Source organism: Liolophura sinensis, chromosome 1, assembly GCF_032854445.1.
Source record: "Liolophura sinensis isolate JHLJ2023 chromosome 1, CUHK_Ljap_v2, whole genome shotgun sequence".
NCBI lineage: Eukaryota > Metazoa > Mollusca > Polyplacophora > Chitonida > Chitonidae > Liolophura > Liolophura sinensis.
Window position 1 is genome coordinate 12,349,728 of NC_088295.1, and position 13,446 is coordinate 12,363,173.

General features: G+C 43.5%; 1 protein-coding gene across 1 annotated transcript; it reads right to left on the minus strand.

The window, feature by feature from the left end:
* Positions 1-2,320: 2,320 nt before the first annotated feature.
* LOC135463665 (zinc finger protein Noc-like) lies at positions 2,321-6,053 on the minus strand. Its single transcript, XM_064741082.1, is given in 10 exon segments — positions 2,321-3,717; positions 3,720-3,821; positions 3,823-3,916; positions 3,918-4,060; positions 4,063-4,236; positions 4,238-4,272; positions 4,275-4,358; positions 4,361-4,611; positions 4,760-5,094; positions 5,861-6,053. Coding segments are annotated over 10 exon segments (1,392 nt in total). The 5' UTR covers positions 5,924-6,053; the 3' UTR covers positions 2,321-3,606.
* Between the last annotated feature and the right edge of the window lie 7,393 nt (positions 6,054-13,446).

Consider the following 13,446-nt stretch of genomic DNA (forward strand, 5'->3'; position numbering starts at 1 on the left):
TTATTTCAGGACTAAATTATGTATAAGGCATGTAATTGTTTCATATCTTACTAGCTTTATGAATTGAACAAACTGTTTCCATTTAAAAGAAGCGGGGGTAGCTTTTTGGCCACCATTGCTCTGGTACATTTTCGTTCACAAATGGTTAATCAGTTGCGAGTCTCCCAGGAATCTCGTGTTTGTGTGATGTATAGTTCAGAGAACTTGCAACTCACTATAAATGTGATGCATCAAAAACATTATTACACATGTCTGTAACTTTATATAAAAGGAATGTTTCTGCAAAGGACAGTAAAATGAAGCAATTCAGATAACGTTATAAACAACCATTATGAAAGGCGGAAAGTAAAATCAGAGCAAATGAAACAAATCGACAGGTTTCATTTACAGAGCTGCATAACCTTCGTTTAATATTTTTCAATCATTTGTATTTAATGTAAATTTTGAGATCAGTGTATAACTTTTTCCTTTCTCTATGACTATATACATGTATACACTGGTATGGAACCATGCCGTACGCCGATAATCAGTGAGATGCGCGATGCGAACAGGCAGCCTGATAGTAACTACCGAGTTATTCCCGCTGGCCTTGGTCAACCTCTGACCCCGGGCCCCCCTATACGCCCGAGTAGTCCTGGAAATAACGGTGGCGAAGATTAGTCGCTGGTAGACGTAACGTGGACCTTCTGAACTACCATACACTTATTCACTTCTGACATTTAATTACCACGTTGTTCGATAGTCTATAAGTGTAATGTGGTGAAACATCAGAGACAGTCAGGAGGCCAGCACTATCGTATTACTTAGATTGTTCGAAATTAGGCGTCAATTTGTGGAGCGGGTGGTGTATTAGCGAGTGGACAGGACAGACTGGCACCGGTAGGCCTATTATCCAAGGCCTGCTTCCCTTATGCTAGGGAGAGCAGGAGTGTGGGCTTGAACAAATGACCATCCTGTTCTCAATGCTGTTACGGCACCGTTACATCAGTCCAGCCGTGTATCTCTTCAAAGTACCAAGTTGTTTATGTCAAGACACGTTCTCTAGTGGGAATGATCGCCAGGTCTGTCATCACTGCTTGACATCATATCAGACCTCTCTTACAGTCTTCCTTACTCGAGTCTCGTTTGTCAAACACACAGGCCAGCACATCTATATTTGAAAGACATGTTTAGCCCTGTGACAATGCCAGTAATATGCTGCAATAGCCTTTGTATGAAATCTTCTATCAGCAGAAGGAAGACATCTGCTCATCGTGAAGAGGGATTTGTAATAGAGCTGATTGGGTAGGACATTTTGTGAAGTATATGTTTGGGCCCTATATGCAGACCAACATAAGTATACTCCCACTACCCATACACTGTGTTACATGCTTTTTTCAGAATTATTGTAACGGTGCCCAGCTCTCCAAGGGCTAAGTACCTTTCCTTTATTCGAGGATCAATGGTCTAAATGACAGAGATAATTTGCCTTCAACCCCAGACAGTTATGACATAATCCCATCTGGCAACATATGAATACATTATGTGTCGGTTCATGACAGTTGATTTACGGATAACGATTTGGCGCAGCATTTGTTCTTGATAAACAGCTTAGGCCAGTAAATCAACCAAGTTTCATTTTTCGCCGCGGAGTTAGGAGTCCATAACCTTACCTTATTAATTAGTTTTATATTTTTTATCAATACTTGATGCATTCTATGCTGTGATTTAATTCGTAAATCTTTTCCAGAATAAAGATAATTACAAAAATTTTTTTTTTTATGAAAATTGTCGCTAACAACTTCCAACTTGTTTGAATATTCATTATCATCTCTCGCTACAGAAATCTAAATCAATTACCGTAAATGAAATCCGTTTTATTCTTGTTGTGTACAATGCGATCATATATCGTGCACATTTTAAATACATAAATTAGATTATTTGAAGATCCAAATGTCATTCTATGCTTCAATATACCACGTATTTTTACATTTCAATAACATCTGGAATCATTGTATATTTTTTTCAGTCGACGCTCAAACATATTACCTGGGACTATATATATATATATATATATATATATATATCACAATAAATTCATTCTGCCTTAAAATTCTTTTCCACCTCAGAGCAAATTCTGGGTTTTCTTGCATTTGCGTTTTGTCGCATGTCTGTGTTGCTAAATTATGATCAAAATAAACTGTCGAATCAAGTCAGTTATCTGATCAATACATGGAACGGAGATGAATGTCCATTCAACGCGTTTTTTTGTCTGTCACAGGATGGTTTCTCCCACCCCTGGCAGCTGTGCAGCGGTTTACGATGCCCAGGTTAGCTGAACACTGATACCTAGACATATACACCGATCTGTATATATGTATGTATACCACGATGACACCATCGGTCAGGGACTAAATAAATATTAACCAAATATGTCCGGTTTGTAACTTTCAAACACTGTACACACACAAAACAACAAGTCCCATTTTATAGTCTCTGGACAATTCAGATTTATTTATATAAAATTCCAATTTCTTCGTCGCCTTACGTTTTTTTTTCTCATCACGAAAGACTTGTTAATAATTAAATAAAAACATTTGAGAGAGCATGGTAACAGTTGCATAAAATGCGCATACTTTCTATACATTAACATTAAACGAGTGAAAACAAGATGAGATTGCATGCTGACAGTTTGAGACCCGAGTTCTGGACCACTGTCCCCTCTATTTACATCACTCAGCACGTGTACTGTCTACAGCAATCTCTATCCTCACCAAGTTTTACTTGCCCCTCACAGTTCACATTACTACAACACCAGGATCATATCCAGGTAATAATTATTTATTATAGCACTAAAACATAAACTGGGGTGTGAAGAGAACCCTTTGGAAGCTCCAGAGAAATGGCGATATACCAGAACAAAACCTCCCTGTGCATTTTGTTACCATCATGTCATTCTCTCCACGATTTACTAATCCTTTCAATTGAGCACTCTCCAGTGGGACATGTGATATAGCCCTTCTCCAACAGTCAGTTCTCCTTGTCTCGGTGAAGTTCAACAAGGCCACAATCCACGGAGAAATACCGCGGATTAGTGGCAATGTTCCAACAACGACGCTAGCTCAGACCACGGTTTGTCCCTTGACTATGTGGCGGCGGTTTGTGTAGACGGGAGAGTTGACCAAGCCGGGTATTGTTCACGCAGATGTCCCCAGTCAATACCCTTGAGAATCAGAGGCCTTAGCAGATAGGGAGCCGGGTAACGGTTAGGCCGTCCAACCTGTCACATCAAACAGTTCTGAGACACAGGATTACAACGCATCCGTCCCTATCAAAGGACAACAGGTAATGCCACAAATTGAAAAAGTTCCAAAACTGCGAAGACTTCCACACGGCGTGAAGATGGCACAAGCAAGTTAATCCATTAGCTGATACAAACAATTTACTGCAATAACCCAATTAATCCTGTTCAACTCAGGGGAAACACAGTCACGAGGAGTCCCGCTCTCGTGTACGCATGTGACATACACCAGTAAGAACCATTAAATTAAAAGTGTCATGAGAATAGTACTTTTTTTGTCCACATCACAAGTAAGGGTACCTAAAGTTGGCCTGGTCAGCCGTATGTCATGGGACCGCGGCTGCACCTAGTCGCTGTCCATACAGGGTGTACGGGGAGTAGTACGCCCCGAGGGTGGAGTGAGACAATCCGGCACCCGGAACCTGGGGTACACCGGCTAAAGGTTGTAAGGGTGATACCGGCTACTTCCCAGCATATTACTAACCGGACTTAAACTGAGGGGGTAGCCCCTTCTGATGGAGTTGGGGCTGAGAGAGCCCGGGTGCAGTGAGGTGGCTGTGACAGGCGGCCAGCGCCGAGGCGGAAGGCAGTCCGAAAGCTGTATGGGGGAGGGCAGCGAGGCCACATCACTGGCAGAGTGGTGTGAGTCCGTAAGTGCTGTAACAGCTCCTCCGATGTGGGGAATCTTTTCCCACAGTAATCACTGCCTGACACCCAGTTACACACGTAAGGTAGTCTATGAGCAGCTGACAACATGCTGTGTGGGTAGAGAGAGCTGAGATAGCAGAGTTCGAGGCGGACACACCAGCCAGGGCTGCTGAGAAAGTCCTGGGTGAAGCGGTAATCCCGAAGGGAGACTTAAACTTGAGGGAGGGTAAAGACGCTGCCGTGAGAGCTTTCTCGTGGGCACACTGTGCACACCCAGAAGCTGTACACGTGGAAGACAGGTGGGCGTTTCTGCAGTGTCAACTGACAGTTCGTACAGTAAGGTCTCTGCATATGGGTACTAATGTTGAGCCACCGGCTGGAGTTCGAACGCGAGCGTAAGCCACATAGGGCGACACAGAAGAAGCCCGTACTTCATAGCCGCAGCACCCGACAAGCCGAGGCCAGCATGAGCCCCCAGGGACGAGTGGTAGGCCTGGGAACTTGCGAGAGAGTCAATGGGCACTCCATGTCCCAGCAGTGGGCAGTGAGAGAGAGCTGGGGTAGCCCGAGATACCTGCGGCCGCATACGCCAGAGGATGAGGCGCGTGTTTGGAGATGGAAGAGCTGTGACTGGAGTAAGGAGACGACGTGAGCGACGAGGAAGTGGTGGTTTGGGAGGTGGCCGGTTTAGTCAGACCTGAAGAACTGGACGACTCGTGGTGATTCACCTCCAGTAACATGTTGCCACAGCTCAAGCTGATGCGACTGTTGCTCTGAGTACCAGTAGGTCGGGGTGGTGGCGGAAATTGGGTGCTGTATAACACTAGTTACGGAAGGCGAGGTTGATCTTGACTTTCTGGAATCCAGCCTGTTGGTGGACTGCGCGAGTGTTCGTCTGAGGAACTCGCTATAGGCACCAGAGGAGGGACTTCTTTAGGAGGTGCAGACGAGCGATGGGATGAGGTTTTATGGGAATCCCGACTTGAGTCTTTCTTCTCTTCAGATGCCGACTTTTTCCCATCTCTGCTGCCGGGTTTCTCTGGGGTTCCTTTGCCAACTTCTTTTTTCTCAATCGGTGGAATTATTGTCTTGGAAGGAGAGGAATCTTTTCCGATGCTGCTGCATGTTTGAGCCAGCAAGGCAAGAGGACTTTTCTTAGCATCAAGCTGCAATTAATAAAACACACAACATGATATCATGTCCGTATGAATTAAGCGTTACTTATGACGGTAATTTGCATCACGATTTTACCATATGACATAACAGATAAATCTAGCGATACACCCTGAATTTGACAGGCTATTACACGGCAGATAGGTGTACTTCTGATTTTCTTTACTACCACATATACCGACACACTCTGGCCTAAATCCTGTGCGTCAATTGCATGCTCCTACACTTTAAAATATATCTACTGACATAAACATTCCTTTATAGCTTGCAAAGGCTTATCAGGAGGATTCGACAACTTTATCGTCAACAAACGTGTACGCTTTAATGTATAAACTGGACTGGTACAATTCAATGGCTATACTAAACTTGATACCCTGTTTTAGTACAGCAACTGTCTATGACGGACAATGTTCCATTAAGTTCCCGCAAGGCCTACATAGAACCAAGACTCTAGAGGTTACTTCAACTGATGATTCACTCAGTCACATTGAGTCACGGGAAAGGTTAAGCTGTGTGGTATGGGAAGTAAAATTGTGCGTCTTGACCACCTTAACTGTAGAAAGTGGTCAGACTGTTCTTGAAAATTACATGAGCGTTTGAAGAAAGCTGAAACTGTTACACCCGCATTACCCGCAGAACAGTGTACACTCCGCGCCGCTGACTGGGCGATAATGTCTTAACTATAAACCTGAATGAAGAAAACATACACAGAAAAGACCAATAGATCACCAAAATCACAACAATTTGAGCACCACCTACCGTTGTTGGTAAAGGTTGCAAATAATCCGGGTGGAGATACTGAGCTGTGCTTGAAGTCAACATTTTGCTGGGTAAGAGATGTCCAGGGTAAAGTGCCGTTGATAGCCCGCGGCTGACAGCAGCCCGTTAACGCCGGGTCTCTCCGTACACACTAAGCCCGTGAGTCTGCGAGCAGCGAAGCGACGTGTTCCTCAGCTCTGACAGCTAACAGGGTAACAGCACCACACACAAGTTTTACTGAAACATGCCGCCCAGCGAGACAACATACAAAACATAAATTTGCCCTCAGCACTTGTGTGAATTACACAAAGATGAAACGACTTGCCGCCTACCAATCAAATCTTAAATTAGGAGTGATTTCTTGCCGCGATTGGCGGATTAGCTCGACGTGACGTCAACTTTGATAAATGTTGGTCATGATGAATTGCTCTGTGTAACGGCTCCTCCAATAGAAGCCCGGCAAGATAATGATTTTGGCAGCTAGCCAGCCGTCATTCTAAGCCAGGGTCATCAATCAATTTGATGGGCTGTCTGTCAGTCATCTGCAGATGTATGCCACCTCATGTTGTTAAAGTATACATACTGAAGAGGCAAATAAAAGCTGAAGCACACTGTATTGGCACTGCCTATAGACAAAAATAAACGACGTTTGCCATTCGCTTAGCCGAGTGGCCATCACTCAAACTGTCGACTGGCCAAGCCCACACGGGTAGGTTTTCCCAAACAGACTTGGAGAGGCGGCTAAGGAATGCTTTATATTGTGGGGAGAATGTTGTCTTGTGTGACACTAATGGGAGGGAGAGAGACGGCGGCCGACTTCAAAGCGACTGGCATATTATTGCGATCCTTATCAATCAATCTCACACAAGTAGGGGTGTTTGAAAACAGATTCAGATTGACGTGTTGAAAGACTTGACATCTGAATGTTGACAGATTGGACAATTAAGCGGCAACATCAAAGCGATCCAGCCAGATTCTTATCGCGTACAATAAACACTTGGTGTAACCCTATCTTTACACTGAAGCTCGAACCCATGCCGGACGGGACACCGGTTGCGCCGAGCAAAGAAAGTAGCGAGAAAGACAGTATGTGGGACCGGTCGACATTCCCGCGGACAAATCCCTCTTCAGAATTCAGCCGGTTTACAGATCTAAAAACGGTATTCTACTGACGACTGGTCATAAACAGCGTGTGCGAATCCTACCTTCATTGCCCGCCCAGTAAAGAAGAACAGAGCGATTTACAGCCCTGAGCTACTTTTCAAGGAGTTTGCAAAGGCTAAGAGGTGTAGAAAGGACCGGGTTGTCTTTTCAAGCCCACACAAGTTCAGGCTGGCTGGCTGAGGTCAGGCCTACGGCCCATCAATCAAGAGAGATCCTGCGCTAGGGCACGGGGGACTCGCTCAGGCTTCGCTCGCTCTCTTCTAAACACCATCCGTTCACCTTTGAAATTTTAACCAACCCTTATCTTTAGATGAGAAAACTATTTTTCCCGGGACAATTTATGGCCTGTCCTGCCTGAGAAGATTAATGTCTAGGTCGTTACTGCAAATGACTATCTGACTCACAGGCGCAAAGCAAGGCTGATAGATATGTATTTGTAGCAGTTAATTGCCTTGTTTCCAACCGCTTTTTCTCCTCTTAGCTCTGCGCCAACCCCTCTATCACATGTCACGGCAGTTTCAGCTTTTTCTCCACCAAATCGTTGACTGGGTTAATAGGGGTTTAAAATTTGCTTGTCAGGTCAGCTCATTCCCTACTTAATCGCCCAAAATTTGTTCTGTTCTTGATGGGGTTCGATCCCTGCCCCAGGCCACACTTTCTTAAGGAGCGCTCGTGTAACTGAATTTTGTCGCGGAAATGACGGGAGATCTCTTCCCGCAGGCTGTCTCATCAACTCGCCTAGTCACGCTCAATCGCAAATTGTCGGCCGCCATTTCCAAAATTACAGAAAACTTCATTGCTTCTTAAAACTCTAAGCCGAACATGTAGCATGCGAGAAAGACTTGAGTGGGGGATGTTGAGAGATGGAATGGCCCCGGGGTCACGATTAGGGTTACAGTTTGACAAGCAGGCCTGATACATAAATGATAGCTGTAAATGTATCTAGAGGGCAAGATTTTAGAAAGTAGTCTCAACTTGTACGTTGGCAGTCGGCGTGACTGACCTGTCGGTGTGCTGATGCGATATCAGAGATAGATGTATGTTAATAGATGGTTTGTCAGAGCCTGCTATAGATCAGTTCGGCCTCGCTGAGCAGCTGACAGTCGGCCGTCTGTGTAGGGGCCGGGCCTCCTGTCACAACAGTCAGCGGGCACTTGAGACAGGCGGCTGAGTCCGCCCACTGCTCAGCCGGCCGTTGAGTGCTGGGGAAGTGTTCAGTCAGCCCCGCTGGATGCGGGCAGTTGATCGTCAATTGTGAACGGAGAAGAGGGATTGTCAGAGTAGTCGGTTGAAAGGATGCTGCGGATGGAGGTGGTTAACCGATCAGACCAAACAAGGCCACTCTTGATCTGCCCCGCCTATCTTGTCTCCCGCAGTTATCGCGGCAGGAAAGCAAACTATTCCAAGAATGTGTCAATCAAACGTGATTGACGGCTCGTTTGATTGACAGTGCCTCAGCTTCAAATTACAGTCTGATGTAGAAATTGACAGCTTAGGTGTAGCTATCTTATTATGGAATTACAAGGGAGAAGCAATTAAAGCTGATCTCATTGCAGACGTTCCCCCTGCCGTGACAAAGCGGATTTAAGAGACCACTGACCCTGTGGGAATTTTAGTAAACTTTAAACTCTCGATAAATAAAACTGTACATATACCAGGTAGGCAACAGCTACAATTTATGCTTAAACCAACAGGGTCGGGAAAAGTCGCGCTTTGAAAACTAGTTCGGCCCTTGTAACAGAATGATTACATGTCACGACACATTATTCTACACGGAGAAAACTTCACCAGACCGATGAACGTTTCAACTTCAACAACAACACATCCATGCAAACTGTATAGAATTTAGGTTCTATGTCTGACAAACCAACACGAAACCGGTATACAGGCCAATTTCTCATATGTTAGGAGAAAAGTTTACACAATAATATACCATTCACTCGGAACAGCCACAGGGACACAAACGTGATTTTTCACACAATGCAAGGGCGATATCCCTTCTCACGAAGACGTTTGTTACAAGTTTTAAACAGAGAGATATCGTAAGTATCTATTGTTGTAGCTACCATAAAGTTATGTGATATCTTTTGAGGAAGGCACATTTGAAAATTAGTTCAATAATGTTAGATAAGAGAAGAACAAGAGGTTTTTTCTTGAAAGATGTAACCATATATATTTCATTTCTCAGAGAATGGAGAAACCTCTGAAAGAATACAGTTTCTTAGAGAAACGTTATCCGATGCCTCCGCCCCACCTTGGTACATTGTACAGGATGAGCTGTCACAGTGACAGAGATCAGCATCAAAGCTGTACAAACGTAAAGACAAGGGTCACTATAGATCACAGGTTTTCAAAGGGACAGGAGAAGACAAGGCCGGCTGTTAGAGCGCAGTGTGAGGGGAGGCCCAGACAGGAGTTAGACTCAATAGCACAGGGGTGGGAGGGGAAGTACATGTGGTTGTAACGGGAGAAGCAGCATGTTCTCCTGAACATTGATACCCTTGTTACCGCTAAACATACTGGACAAAAGCCTCTTAACTAGTGTTCTAAGCACGTCCACAGGACAAACATATGTCAGCGTTAGGCCAGCACGTCCCCAGAGCATTCAGGATGGAAGGGCAAGACCCCAAGGGACCCCACCGTGGACCCCACCGTGGACCCTGATAGCCACACCTGAGTATAAACAGGGTTTAAGAATTTTTCACTGAGAAGGCGGCTTACATTGAATACACTAAACTCCCTTGAAATCTCTTCTAGTATGACGGCATTTTGCGTTGGTCTGTGAGGCGATGCTTGCTTATATACTCTTCACGAGATGGACACTTGTCTGTGGGGCGATGTTTATCTATAAACTCATCACGAGGTGAGCATTTGTCTGTTGAGGCGATCTTAACCCAATTATTCTTTATGTGGTGGGTGCGCATCTGTGAGGCAGTGCTTACTTATATACTCTTCACGAGATGGACACTTGTCTGTGGGGCGATGTTTATCTATATACTCATCACGAGGTGAGCATTTGTCTGTGAGGCGATCTTAACCCAACTATTCTTTATGTGGTGGGTGCGCATCTGTGAGGCAGTGCTTACTTATATACTCTTCATGATATGGACAATTGTCTGTGAGGCGATGCTTATCTATATACTCTTCATGAGGTGAGCACTAGTCTATGAGGCGATCTTAACCCATATTTTCTTCATGAGATGAGCACTTGTCTGTGAGGCGATGCTTAATTATATGTTCTTCATGAGGTGGTCGCTTGTCTGTGAGGTAATGCTTGCTTATATACTCGTCATGAGGTGGATACTTACCTGTGAGGCGATGCTTATCTATATACTCTTTATGAGGTGAGCACTTTTCTATGAGGCGATCTTCACCCATATATTCTTCATGAGGTGAGCGCTTGTCTGTGAGGTGATCTTAACCCAACTATTCTTTATGTGGTGGGTGCTCATCTGTAAGGCAGTGCTTATTTATATACTCTTCATGATATGGACAATTGTCTGTGAGGCGATGCTTATCTATATACTCTTCATGAGGTGAGCACTAGTCTATGAGGCGATCTTAACCCATATTTTCTTCATGAGATGAGCACTTGTCTGTGAGGCGATGCTTACTTATATGTTCTTCATGAGGTGGTCGCTTGTCTGTGAGGTAATGCTTGCTTATATACTCGTCATGAGGTGGACATTTATCTGTGAGGCGATGCTTATCTATATACTCTTTATTAGGTGAGCACTTTTCTATGAGGCGATCTTCACCCATATATTCTTCATGAGGTGAGCACTTGTCTGTGAGGTGATCTTAACCCAACTATTCTTTATGTGGTGCTTACTTATATACTCTTCACGAGATGGACACTTGTCTGTGGGGCGATGTTTATCTATATACTCTTCACGAGGTGAGCATTTGTCTGTGAGGCGATCTTAACCCAACTATTCTTTATGTGGAGGGTGCTCATCTGTGAGGCAATGCTTACTTATATACTCTTCATTATATGGACAATTGTCTGTGAGGCGATGCTTATCTATATACTCTTCATGAGGTGAGCACTAGTCTATGAGGCGATCTTAACCCATATTTTCTTCATGAGATGAGCACTTGTCTGTGAGGCGATGCTTACTTATATGTTCTTCATGAGGTGGTCGCTTGTCTGTGAGGCAATGCTTGCTTATATACTCGTCATGAGGTGGACACTTATCTGTGAGGCGATGCTTATCTATATACTCTTTATGAGGTGAGCACTTTTCTATGAGGCGATCTTCACCCATATATTCTTCATGAGGTGAGCGCTTGTCTGTGAGGCGATGCTTATCTATATACTCTTCATGAGGTGAGCACTAGTCTATGAGGCGATCTTAACCCATATTTTCTTCATGAGGTGAGCGCTTGTCTGTGATGCGATGCTTATCTATATACTCTTCATGATGTGGACACTTGTCCGTCAGTCGATGCTTATTTATATATTCTTCATGTGAGCGCTTGTCTGTGAGGCGATGCTTATCTATATACTCTTCTTGAGGTGAGCACTTGTCTGTGAGTCGATGATAACCCATATATTCTTCATGAGGTGAGCGCTTGTCTGTGAGGCGATGCTTATCTATATACTCTTCATGAGGTGAGCACTAGTCTATGAGGCGATCTTAACCCATATTTTCTTCATGAGGTGAGCGCTTGTCTGTGATGCGATGCTTATCTATATACTCTTCATGATGTGGACACTTGTCCGTCAGTCGATGCTTATTTATATATTCTTCATGTGAGCGCTTGTCTGTGAGGCGATGCTTATCTATATACTCTTCTTGAGGTGAGCACTTGTCTGTGAGTCGATGATAACCCATATATTCTTCATGAGGTGGGCGCTTGTCTGTGAGTCGATGTTAACCCATACACTCTTCGTGAGGTGGGCGCTTGTCTGTGAGTCGATGTTAACCCATACACTCTTCGTGAGGTGGGCACTTGTCTGTGAAGCGATGCTTATCTATATACTCTTCTCGAGGTGAGCACTTGTCTGTGAGTCGATGATATCCTCTTCTTGGGTTTGACACTTGTCTGTTTATACTTCGCCCCATTCCTCGTTTGCACAACTGTGAGTTATATGCAATCCTTCCATCACCGCCCATAAAGGTATAACCAGCTTCAGTCTCAGGCGGTTGTGTATATGATTATATGCGCACAAAATTTTCTGATAATCGGAACGACCATTGGAAATCAAATAAATAATTAAATATGCGACCGTTTTGCACGGATCTGGCTGGTTTCCGAATTTGAATTGAGTTCCCGAGAACCTGAGCAAACATTTACATGTAAAACATATAAATCGGACAACAACTGACGCATTCATTGCACAGGAACCAATGCAAGCTAGCAAATGATTAAATATGCAAAACCTATCCAAAGATGCAAAAGGATTTCAAACTTATTCTGAGTTTACACAAAATGAACATGCACATAATTTTATCTAAATGAACAATATTTAGGACAGTTATTGTACACAGTGCAATGACCATTGTATAACCAATATGCATAGATGCGTAAGCAAACTAAACAAACGTAGACAGAGCAGAATTATTAACTTAATCAAGTTCACATAAGATGAATCTGCACAATGGACAATGTTTCGAACAGTTATTGCACAGAAAACAATGATAAGTGCGAATCAGTAAATATGCCAAACTTCTGGACAAATTTAATCTGGGGTTGAAAAAAAATCAACCTGCACACAAAATGTTATAAAAATCGGATAGTATATACAGTAGTTATTGCACAGTAGCCAACTAGCAATTGGAATCACGAAATTCATTAAATATGCAAAACGTAGGCGCGGAATGAACCAGTTTTCGAAGCTGATCTGAGGTTTCACACACTCAATGTAATCATTGAATTTCCAGATTTTCCTTAGTGAAAAAAACATGAAAAAAAATATATGAAAAAAAAACAAAAACAAAAACATAAAAAAGACACGAAAAAACATGGCCCACGGACTGGAGCATAATACACGTATGTGTATGCTAAATTTCAAAGGAACATCTGGCTAAATATACGCTGTTTATTATTGTTACGTTTGTGGCTTTGCTGCTGTAAGTATATCGTTTGGAATATACGCTTCATGATTGAAATGATGGATAGCGCATGTGTCCTAGCGTGTTAAAGTACATGGCAGCAGTCATCATGGAATACGTAGAGTTACGAAAATCACCCCCAGCGTTCCTCTCACTGACCTAAACAAACGAATTATTCTAGGCAAAAGTGTAGATGTGACGTAAATAATACCTTCTGGGTCACAACAGGCGACTGTAGAATCTATCTTTTAACACAATATTGCTACGTTAGAAAAAAAATCTTAAAAACATAAATCAATCTATTTTCCTGAAGAGTTTTAAATGGTCTTTCATCTGATATATACTTCATTTTGGAGTGGTCTT